The sequence below is a fragment of the Dendrobates tinctorius genome, unplaced genomic scaffold (genome assembly GCF_039654945.1).
Source record: "Dendrobates tinctorius isolate UK_male_01 unplaced genomic scaffold, ASM3965494v1 ptg000213l, whole genome shotgun sequence".
Taxonomy (NCBI): domain Eukaryota; kingdom Metazoa; phylum Chordata; class Amphibia; order Anura; family Dendrobatidae; genus Dendrobates; species Dendrobates tinctorius.
Window position 1 is genome coordinate 5,849,586 of NW_027361880.1, and position 12,308 is coordinate 5,861,893.

The 12,308-nt window shown below is 43.2% G+C and overlaps 1 protein-coding gene across 2 annotated transcripts in view; it reads left to right on the forward strand.

Annotated features, from left to right (window-relative positions):
* INPP5J (inositol polyphosphate-5-phosphatase J) overlaps nt 1-12,308 on the forward strand; it is a 70,835-nt gene that overhangs the window by 13,162 nt on the left and 45,365 nt on the right. Inside the window, exons 2-4 of one of the 2 annotated variants that reach the window (XM_073554798.1) lie at nt 6,814-7,349; nt 9,146-9,253; nt 9,665-9,773. In XM_073554798.1, coding sequence (XP_073410899.1) covers nt 6,814-7,349; nt 9,146-9,253; nt 9,665-9,773 — 753 coding nt within the window. The remainder of the gene's footprint in view (nt 1-6,813; nt 7,350-9,145; nt 9,254-9,664; nt 9,774-12,308) is intronic. The other variant, XM_073554799.1, reaches the window with a different exon arrangement.

Here is a 12,308-nt window from a genome sequence, read left to right on the forward strand (position 1 = left end):
CGCAGAGTCCAGATGTTACAGCATAGTGGAGGGGATTTTATGAAATCCCGTCTCCACTATGCGTGCAGGGCCGCATCCGGAGGCCCTGCGTAACCAGACATGCGGCGCATCTTTATAGACAGCAGCATGTCTATCTTGCGGAGACGCTCCGTCTTACCAAGATAAATAACCCAGTCTATGGATGTGATGCGGTGATTCCGCATGTGTTCAATGAACACTTCTGGGATCACCGTGTGTACACGAAGGGGGCGGCGCTTTGGGCGGAGCGGGGTTTTTGCTGCGTCCAAAGCACTGCCAGTACACAGTGTGGAGACATAACCTATCACGTTTAGACCTCAGAGGGTGCTCACAGTAGCACAAGCAGCATGAGGCCTGGTTTTGTCATATTGAAAAACAGATCCTGGGACATTTTTAAGACATAGCCTTTCCACTGGTTCCACTATTGCATCATTCTGTACTTCAAGAGGAATTGGATGTCACCAAGCCTAAGGCATCAAACAGTGTCTACTACACAAACCATCAGAAAGTGTTTCCACAACATTGGGCTATGAGCCAGAAGGCCTGTTACATGTGTTCCTTTGACCTCAAGCCATCACTCTCAAAGGCTATTATGGTTAAGACTGCAATGAAGGCTGGAAAGTGGATGCAGTGAGAGCTGGAGATTGGTATGTACACCTCGTTGGCAACGCCATGAAGAGACCTTCGCAATTGAACGTTATATCAGTCTTAATCCCAGGATTATGGTGTAGGGTTCAATAATGTACAATAGCTGGACCCCTCGAATCTTCATTCTGTGTACACTAACAGCTCGTCGTGGCATGGATTAGATTGTGGAACCAGTGGTACGGCCATTTCTCTGTGGTGTCCCATGAACTGTTTTTCAACACATCAGAGGCTGCATGTTCTTTGTGCTACTGTGAGCAGACTGCGTGGCCTAAACTTTTTTCCATGGCCTGCGTCTCCAGACTGGTCTTACATCATGCATATTAGGGACATCATTGGTTCACAAATGGAGCTGCCAGCAGCCGCTCTTGATGGTTTGCATGCACAATTGCATTCAGCATGGCAGAATATTCCTCAGATAACTACAGTATTAGAGGGAACCTGTCAGCAGGATTGTGCGGAGTAGCCTACAGTGTCAGTTTGGCGCTGTTACGCTGATGAAAATAATCCCTTGGTTGTTGTTTAATATTTATTTTCAGTTTTAAGTTAATGAACTGTTTAGATATTCATCAGTATGTCTTCTGACAGATCACCGATCCCTCAGTGACCTGCCCCTTATTTTACATAATATTCTATATATTGTAATAAAAAAAAAAAACACCTGCAGCAGGCAGGCATTGGCACTGCACATGATTGCATGTGTAATGTGTATTAAATTGATTTATTTGATATAAGTAAATTCATTTAAAAAAAAGGCCTCCAAAATGGCACCGGTGGTGCCTGTGCAGTAGCAGCTATCGGCGATTGCCGATAGATGCTACTGTGCAGGCATCGGCGGCGCCATTTTGCCAGAGTAAAAAAAAAAATTGTCTCCACTAAGATGGCGCTGGTGGCTCCTGCACAGTAGCATCTATCAGATGACCCCACACGCCGACCCAGAGCACGAGAATCTCATTAATTGAAAACTAAAAATAAAGATTAAATAACCACAAGACGGATTTCATCAACCCAGGTATCATTGTAATCAGTATAATGGCACCATCCTGACAGTGTCTGTAGGTTACTGTGCACAATCCTGCTGTCAGGTTCCCTTTAACAACCTCACTGATGGCATACCTAGGCATGTAAGTGCATGTGTTTCTGCACATGGCTCTCATTTTCATTACTGAATAAATCGAGATGTTTTGAAAGTCGTCTGCATATCATTTCAGTGTTAACGATCCTATGATTTCCACAATTCCACAGCTTTTCCTTATTGGTGTAGCAATTTCAATGTTGAGGCGTGTACTGTATATACACGCTTTAGAATATTATACTGACTAATTTTAATGATTATAAATGCTGTCATTGAAGTAGTAAAGATTCAGGAGAAGGTCCAGCCTGGGCATTAATCTGTATCCTGCTGTCTTCGCCAAATTTAACCAAATATATAATATACTTGATACGCTTGGCCGCCACACTCTTGGCATCATCTCTTTGGGGAACACAGATTGATAGTACTTGCTGACTCGTGGTTTCCCTTGAGATGAGCAATGTTGGCAGCTAGTCAATTCTTGCCTTTCCTTGGGATTATATGTGCATTCTGCTGTTCTGAAAGATGGCGTAGGGAATTTACACAGTTGTGTGTGTATAAAGTGGCGAAAGTCTGGGCACCCCTGGTCAAACTTAGGGTCCCATTTCACTTAGCGACGCACCAGTGATCCCGACAACGATATGACCTGGTAAGGATCGCTGGTGTGTCGCTAAATGTTCGCTAGTAAGCTGCCAAACAGGCAGATCTCTTCAGTGACGCAGCAACCATCCAGCGATCCTCGGCGGTCGTTGGCACCTTGTCACACAGCAGCTTTTCTGAACGATTCCAACCTGCGTCCCTGAGTTCTGCGTCGCCAACGAGGTCGCTCGTCGGGTCAAACACAGTGATGCGCGCTGGCCAGCGGGACACCGACGATGAAAAAATGGCCCAGGACATTCGAGCACGATCAGCAATATTCAGCGGGGGGGCCGGTCACCGCTATGTGTCACATGTAGTGAGATCATTGGCGAGGTCGCTGTTGCGTCACAAAATCGGTGACATTTCAGCAATCTCGCTAGCGATCTCGCTATGTGAGACGGGGGCTTAAAGGGAACCTGTCATGTCCAGCTTTTGAATTTGGCGTCGCCTCCTCAGCATTCATTTCTTTTTCTGGTGCCAGTGGTGCAGCAGGATCTGTGATGATGTCAGCACCATGTGACCAGTAGGGGCAGAGCTTAGGAGAGCAGTGGTGCAGCAGGACCTGTGATGATGTCAGCACCATGTGACCAGTAGGGGCGGAGCTTAGCAGAGCAGTGGTGCAGCAGGACCTGTGATGATGTCAGCACCATGTGACCCATAGTGGCGGAGCTTAGCAGGGCAGCGGTGCAGCAAGACCTGTGTTGACATCAGAATATTACAGTGCAGCCGAGAGAAAAAGAAATGAACGCTGAGGAGGCGGCACCAAATTCAAAAGCAGGACATGACGGACATATGTGAGGCGTCTGTATCCAGGGGGGAAAGACCTGCCCCCCTGTCAAATATCAGGTAGATATGCGGTGGATGCTGCGTTTACACAGGTCCTGCTGCCACCCACCAATGACAGACATTTGAAACTACAGCCAGCTGCTGTTCTTACAGCGCAATATTGGGGTTTTCTATGAGTCACAGGATTTAACAATCCCACAAGTAATCCCCTTTGGGACAATTCCCTTCAGGCATAGCCATAGGATGTTTATGCCAACTTCTGGTTGGTGCAACCTTTGGAGCTTTTCAAAGTCACAGATCTAATAATCCTGTATATGATCTCGATTGGAATATTTCTCTACTACCCCTTCTCTTTGAAATCTACAGGTTTATATACCAGTTCTTACATGGTGGATGGTATCACCTCCAATAGCACCTAATTTACTATTGGTCATACAATATAATGTCCAGAAAATTATAGAGATAGGAGCAGTCTTGTTTACCACTGATAAAGGCTAGTTGATACAGCCGAAACATCTATATTTGTGACTGCAAATAAAAATTCTTCATCTTTGCAACGAGTTGAGTGCCAAAATTTTTTTTGATTATTATTATTATAAATATCAGGTATGTCTGACCAATTTTAAAAACGATTATTTCTGAAGTGGAAGGGACGCTAAATAAAAGAGCCACCATGACAGAATACAGCATTAGTGCTGCACAAGGTGGCTCTTTTACTTAAAAACGCCTTGGGGGGGGGGGCGTGACAGGTTCCCTTTAACTGTTATTGTGAACAGATAAGCAGATTGAAGATGATATGATCTCTAAAAAGCCTAAAGTTAAAGTTGACACATTTCCTTTGTATTTTATGCGGAAAAAATATTTCATCTTTTACATTTTAAAAATTACAAAAATGAAAATGGGCTGATGCACAATTTTGGGCACCCTTGGAGATTTGTGTGGTCAGATAACTTTGACCAAGGTTTCAGACCTTAATTAGCCTGTTAGGGTTATAGCTTGTTCACTATCATCATTATGAAAGGCCAGGTGATGCAAATTTCCCAGTTTTATAAAAACCCAGCCACCTCTAACCTTGTTCCTAAAAACAGCAGCCTTGAGTACTTCTAAGCAGCTTCCTAGTACTCTGAAAATAGTGGAGGCTCACAAAGCAGGAGACGGCTATAAGAAGATAGCAAAGCGTTTTCAAGTTGCCCTTATCTCAGTATAAAATGTAATTAAGAAATGGCAGTTAGCAGGAACAGTGGAAGTCAAGATGAGGTTTGGGAGTCCAAGCAAAACTTCAGTGAGCGCTGCTCATTGGATTGCTAGAGAGTCAAATCAGAACCCGTGTTTGACAGCAGAAGACCTTCAGAAAGATTTAGCAGACTCTGAAGTTGTGGTGTGAATTGATCTACTATTTAGAGACACCTGCACAAATATGGTCTTCATGGAAGAGTCATCAGAAGAAAACCTCTCCTGCATCCTCACCATAAAATTCAGTGTCAGACGTATGCAAAAGAATATCTAAACAAGCATGATGCATTTTGGAAACAAATCCTGTGGACCGATGAGGTTAAAATATACCTCTTTGGCAACAATGATCAAAGGTATATGTGGAGAAAAAGGGGCACAGAATTTCAGGAAAAAAAACATCTTGCCAAACATTACGTTTGGGGGTGGATCAATTATGCTTTTGGGTTGTTCTGCAGCCAATGGCACGGGGAACATTTCACATGTATAGGCAAGAATGTATTCAACAAATTATTGATGCAAACATAACACCATATAGACCTTGATCCATCAAATTGTTTGTTTACACCAGAAATTTGATGTAAGTCACAACATTTTTGCACAAACTTTGTAGCTTTTAGAGTTTTTTGGCATGCTCTTCCAAAATGTGCAGAGCTGGTGTGGGACGGGGGCATGGTGACTCCCGTTCATCTAGTTCATTATGAGCTGTGGAGTTCCTTATGTCACCACTCTTACTCCAGTCTTTGAATGGAGTAAGATTTGGGTGAGGTGCATGCAACTTTTTAATACGCGTCTAATTCAATAAGACTTTAACACGCCCCCTCATGAAGACTGGAATGATCAACGCCAGTCTTGTTGAATTGGGGCCATATTCTGTATCTTCTGTCTATAGGGCCCCGTACCCACTAGATAGCTGTCGGCTGAATAATTCCCAGTTGTCTCACACTCAGTAAGGCTCAGCTGACTAATCCTGTAACAGAGAGACAGATTTCTTTAAAGGCTGAGTCCTCTCTACCCTGACATCTGTCAGGTAAAGGTTGGAAGGCCTATGCAAATTTGACCATCCAACTAAATTTTTCGGGGTCAGATGACTTCAGAGGCCCATACAGACATTGGTGAGGACTCATTGCTAGCCATTTTAAAACAGTTCATGTTTTTTCAACCATATCTGTGTACTTTTGGATGTGTGCTTTGGGTCATTGTCTTGCTGGAGAAAACATGATCTTCGACTCAAACCAAGTTTTCTTACACTGGGTAGAACATTTTGCTCTAAAATCTATTGATAATTCTCTGATTTCATGATTCCTGTGATACGGTCAAGGCCTCCAGCAACAGACACAGCAAAGCAACCCCACAGCTTTGTGGATCCTTCACCATGCTTAACTGTTGGTAGGGTGTTCTTTTCCAAGTTTTCCTTATAAGCTTCATTGTACCGTCTGTAAATAAATTGTGGCTTTGCATTGCCAAAAAGCTCTATTTTTGTTTCATCTGCCCACAGAACATTTTCGCAGAAGAATTGTGATTTGTCAAGGTACTCTTTTGAATAGATCAGTTGTTCCTTTTTATGTCTTTTGTTCAGCAATGGTTTCTTCCTTGGCCTTCGCCCATAGAACTCTGCTTGGTTTTAGTGTGCGGCGTATGGTACTTGTTGAACCCATGACCCCCATGACTATTCCAGGTTGGCCTTCAGGTCTTTGGATGTTTGCCGTGGTGTGTTTTTCCACAATTTGCACCAACCATCGAAGACCTCTCTTGTCAATTTTCATCTTTCTCTCACGTCTAGGGATGTTCTTGATGGTTCCATGCTTGGCAAACTTCTTAATAACATTGCGCACTGTTGAAACTGGGATACCAATGTCTTTAAAGATGGGATTACACCCTTTGGAAGTCTTGTGTTTGCTAGTAATAGTAGTTCTGATGTCCTCAGACAGCTCCTTTGTCTTCACCATTGTTACAAAGGAACATGGCCTACCATGTGGCTTTTTAAAACACTGTGACTAATTCATTGGCTAATTCATGTCACATGGACACCGATAATTAATCACAGGTGATTCTCATTTATGATTTACCAGGCGACTCAAAATGTGTTTCCATACTAATTTAATGTAAAGGTTGCCAATATCAGTGTCACAGCGAAAATTATTTTTTTATTTTTTATTTTTCCCTCCCATTGTTTTTTTGTTTTAAATTGTTGTTTATAATTTGCTCTTTTGTATTTAACACGAGTGCACTATTAAAAAAAAACCTGTTTCACTTGATTCATTTTTTTCAGGAGATATTCCACATTATGTACTTAAACTTCATGAGTGCCAATAACGATGAGCAGCACTGTACTTAATGTAAAGTTGTGATATTTGCCAGATGTGCTTTTTGACTTATTTTGATCATGTTGACACTGTATGCTTTGTGCTTGCTTCCTAAAGATGGATGCCCAACTTGTGTTTGTTGCTCCACCATCTCCAGAGTTGTCCACAAGGCATGTCTCTTCGACTTCTCCTCGACTTAGTCCTGCAGGATCTGGTAGATCTCAACCTGAAGGTTCTAGCTGTTCACAAACTTCACTTCCGGTAGGACAACTGTCTATTCGTCCTGTTGCACCTGTGGGATCTTCTGCTCCTGACCGGTCACAACCAGAAGGATCCTTGAGACTTCATCCTGTGGGTTCCCAGTTCAGTCCAAAAAATGAATTTGGTAGATCGCAACCTGAAGGATCTTGTCCAGGTCTTCTATCTCCAACTCATCAATATAGGCCACTTCCTCCTGCTCCATCCTCCCCTCATCGATCGCCAGTCCCTAGCCCAAGAGGATCACCACAGCCTAGCAGATCCCAAGCTTCTCCACGTCCTGTTAGATCTCAGGATTCTTGTTTGAGATCTCATTCCAATCCATCATCTCAAGTTGAAGCAGACAAATCACTTTTTAATGGTGCTGAATTAAACAAAGCAGGAGAGGATTTTAGGTAAATGTATAAACATAAACCAAAATGCTTAGCTATAGCATGTTACAAATGAAATGCACTCATTTGGTCTAATTGCATTTTAATAGCTGAAACCTGATTATATCGGACCTGTTGTGACAAACCTTGTGTGTAATTTCATTCTTCTGTCTTGAGTTAGGCTGTATGTGCATTGTGTTTGAGACTTTTCTTCAGCAGGATATCTCCAATGGAAGGCTCTTACCTCTTGTAGTACTATATAGGCATACATACAGTGGGATTCTTTGCCCATAGGTTGTAAAGGAAGAAAAAGTTCTTATGTTGCAGAGTCTAAATTGTAAAGTGCAGTGTGCCTTGCTTTTCTATACCATTGGATCTGGTCTCCCTTTGTTTGAAGGAAGCCGTATAGATATGTTTGGTGTCTAAGAAATATAGACCATTGTTCACTGATCTTTTCTTCACTCCTTCTTCCTCCTCCTATTGTTACCTTTACATACAGAATGAATGCAGTAAAACAAGACTGCACACAGAGGGTTTGATTGTAGATTGTAACCACAGAGCAACATCTGAATCCAAGCCACACAGAATACATTCATCAGTCTTAAAATGATTGCCAAACTGCAGTCTTCCTGTAGAACAGTCATAAACCAACTCTGTGGATCCTCAGGAGGAAGGAATGAACAATAGGCTCTGACGATGAATACATGTAATGTCCATTAGTCTGACACCAGAAATATATTTTTGTGGTCTTGAGTCTGCTTACCTAAATATCAAGAGTGAGTGCCTAGTGGTGTACTTACCTATGTGTAGATTAGCCGCTTTCTAAATTTAAGTAAGAGTTTTGCTATGAAATATGCTATTTGTATAGAGGGAGTAGCGATGTGGGGCTTCTTACTTCTGGTGCTGCTTATCTCTCGAGAAAACAGATGATGGGACCAGCACTCTTTTCAGCATATGTTCTGAGTAGAGATGAATGGATCTGGCCAGATTAGAATTCGCCAAACCATGTGGCTTTGACCTAGAAATTCGATGTGCTTTGAGTTTATTCTCTGTGAATTGAATGTCCCTTATCATCATCTGGAGAGATAACAAAACTTAGGATGTAGAGAAAAAAAAAGCCGATACTTGCCTTACTGACCCACTTACCGTTCTTGGTGCCCCTTATTACTCCTACGCGTTTAAACCTTTGGCATCTTCACACTGCATTTGCAGAGACGTTCCAGGCCTAGTCGCGGCTTGAAGTCCCAGCCTAGATAGAGCTTCGTAAGGTCGGGACGCAGGTCATAATGTCACGATGTGTGCAGCAACGTTACAACGCTCACTCACATCCCTGCGCGTGCAGTCTCGGCCTGGCATCTAGATGCCTAGTGTTTCAGTGTGCCATGGCGGTAAATGGCTCCAAGGACCATGTAGGGGAAAATGAACAGCAGAGATGAGGTGATTATTCTTTTTTTTTTTTTTTTGTAACTATTTGCTGGTCCTATACAATTTAGCAGTTTTGCTGAATTTGCGCAGGGGGAATTACAAAAAAGTGTTTTCTGGAGAATATGGATTTTTGTAAAATGCGCATAGAATTTAATTTCACTCAGATAAATGACTCCAACTCTAACTCTGAGCATGAGTTTATATCCAGAAATGTGACTTCTAGTTTGGGGATTTGATTCATTGCGTTCTTGCATGTAACGCAAATACTGTATGATACTATCCCCAAACTACATTCATTTTTAATTGTGTGTTTTCCTGTGCTGATGCTATAATTGCTTGACTATATATTGTGTTCATGTTTTCCCACTATTGTTGTATACTATGTCCCTGTGCAGGGTATATATCCTCACGTGGAATGTGGGCTGTTCTGTGCCACCGTCAGACCTCACGGGTCTTCTGTGCCTAAATGCTGGAGATGGCAAGACCGATATGTTTGTTATTGGGTAAGATATATCCTTTACATCCTATCCCTTAAATGTTACAATAATAAATAATATCCGTGGCCACTTTTAAGTTCCCGTATACTTTAGATAGCTGTCGGCTGATGGTTTGGTCGATCGTTCGGCTGTCAGCTCTCTCACCTGAATCTCTCTTACAAAAAGTGCTTCTGTTTTCTTTATGAAGGCCAATGCCAGACATCTCTGGCAGCAGTTTCTCTTGTAGGGAACAAAAGGATCGGCAGTCAGAAATCTGACATGACAGATCCTTATCTTCCCTGACAATCATCTGTCGGGGGCCCCTATACATATTAGCCGAATCCGTCAATAATGGCGGGTACGGCCAGAAATCATCTAATATGTGGGGGCCTTTTTTGCTGTCATTTATCAGCCTGCTCATATACTATATTTCTGCAGATTACAGGAGGTCAATTCCATGATCAACAAGCGTCTGAAGGATGCTCTGTTCTCAGATCAGTGGAGTGAAGTGTTCATGGATGTCCTGAGCCCCTTCAGCTATGTGCTGGTGAGATATATAGGTGGAAAGCATGTAGACCACTGCCTGTATTATCTAATATGTCGATTTCTGTCTGTTTATTGTTGTGCTTGTGCTCGGTATATGCCCGTAATGGAGATACCTATGTGCAAGTGTATGTGTATGGATATGTATATACATAATATATACATGTATTTCTATCTATCTATCTATCTATCTTTGTTTTAGTGATGTGATCCTGTAAGTTTGCTCCAGCATGCTATGTGCTAAGAAGGGTTAGTCCGACTATGATTGAGCCAGGTTTCTTTGTTTAACACAGTGGTTCCCAAACTCCAGTCCTTGCATACCCAACAGGTCTTGTTTTCAGGATTTCCATAGTGTTTTGCAACTTCATGGCTGAGTTGCTGTGGTTCTTAAATGGTTACACTTTTTAGAAATGTCATGAGCTGACTTCTTACAATAGTAAGACCCTATTACTGTACCACACTGGTATCAGTGAGCTCTTTAGAACAACCAATTCTATCACAAATGCTAATAAAGGATGATTGCGTGACTGGGGGCTGCATTTTATACACCTGCGGCAATGGGACTGAATAAAAAACCTAAATGCAATGATATAGAGGCGTTAAAATTCTTTTTGTCCATATAACTAGATTATGTAGGAATTGCTGCCTCACTTGTCTTCTTGACAGCATAATTACCAGTAATGAAAAGCTTGAATGTTTTCCGGAGTAAAGTATCTTTGGGATATATTTTGCTGTGTTGCAGCTTGGTAATGCCAGAAATGTAATGCTTGTAATGGATTACTGTTGGCACTGGGCTATTTTCTGCATTATCATTAGTCAGGAGTGCTGATTACTACCTTTAGGCAGAGGACCACATTACAGTGATTGGGCCAGGAGAGAAAAGGAAGTTTGAATTGGGGCTATGGGATTGGATCACTAAGGGGAGGGGACAGTAAAGGGGAATATAAAAGGAAAAGTGCGGGAAAGGAGGCCATATTTGGGGGGGATGCTAGAGAGAAGAATCCATCCCCACTCTCTCCCTCACCTGCTTACCTGATCGTGATGTCTAAACTGAATGCTCTCCTGGGCCACCTGAGAGCTGCGGCAGGTGCGAGAGGTGAAGCCTGGCTGGAGGAGCAGTTGTCCGGGCTGCTGAAAGGAGCGGAGCCACAGCCTGTTCCTGAAGGGTACAATCGATGACCTAGGAGAACAAGGCCGCCGAAAAGGTTGAGCCCCGATGTGACTCCAGGCGTCGGCTCAGGAGCCCCTCCGATCAGCTGGTGCCGTCTTGATGCAGTGTTCAGGTGGCCTGGGAGGAATCATGGCAGCCATCCTGGGCTGCAGGAGGAGGCAGGCCATGGTGCTAGCAGGCCGCATGTCCTGCTTCTCCTGGGAGTTCAGAATTCAGTTCTGCAACGTTGGGCACTACCGGCGATGTTCCTGTCGCAGGGCAGGTGGAAGGACAGCTGGTGCTGAATCCAGACAAGAGGAACGAGGGCAGGCGACGGGTCCTGGTGCTGTGGTTCCTGGTGCAGAGCCTACTGTGACATCATAGACCAGGGACAGAGGTGAAGAGATTGGGTACAAGAAAATAAAAGATGGGCTACAGTGAGAAGTCGTCAAGCAGGCAGAAGGTGCATGAATGGGCAGCAGTATGCTGGCCTGGATAACAAGAAGGCAATTGGATCGCAAATACCCCCAGCCTCCACAGAAGTGAGAGGTTAGGGTCAAATGGAAGACAGGATTGACAGAGAATCATCAGGACCAAGAGTGTCTATTGGAGAATGACTGACTAGATTCGGGTTCTGCGACTGGCAGGATTACAGCACCTTCTCAGCCTGTTGAGTATGGCTCTGTTTTGTCCGTTGCAGAATGTTAGATTGTCAGATTTGGGGACGGGAGGGCAGGTAGAGTCCACTTGTTCACTTTTTGAAATGTTTAGTTCCTTTCTCGAATGGGTGGTGAGGGATGTTTCTAACATTGTCCGTCATTCATTATTTGGAAGACTTTTTGTTTATAGGTCCACCTGAGTCAGTACTTTGTGAGAATTTATTAGGAACCATGTTTTGGAATGCCTTTAGCTGCTGAAAAAATGGAGGGATCTATCACACAGTTTATTTTTTGGGGCTTTTTTGATAGATTCAGTGGCTATGGAGTGTCGGTTACCTGAAGACAAGCTGGTGTCATTAAAGCATGAAGTGGACAGGGCGCAATGTTGACATTGAAACAGTTGCAGTCATTGTTGGAAAAATTGAATTTTGCCTGTAGAATTATGCCCATGACCCAATTGTTTTGCAGGAGATTAGTGGCAGTAATGGTGGGGGTGCGAGCTCTTCACCATTATGTGCGCTTCAAAAAGGAGCACAGGTATGACTTAGTGGTTTGGGGTATGTTTTTGAAAAATTATAACAGGTGGTCCATAGTTCAGAACGAGGTTCAGGATAATGTTGACTTTAATACGGATGCTGCGGGTGGTGCAGATTTTGAAGCCTATTGAAAGGGGCAGTGATTTGCAAGCAAATGGCCCAATGAATGGAAAGATCAAGGTTTCATGAATAAT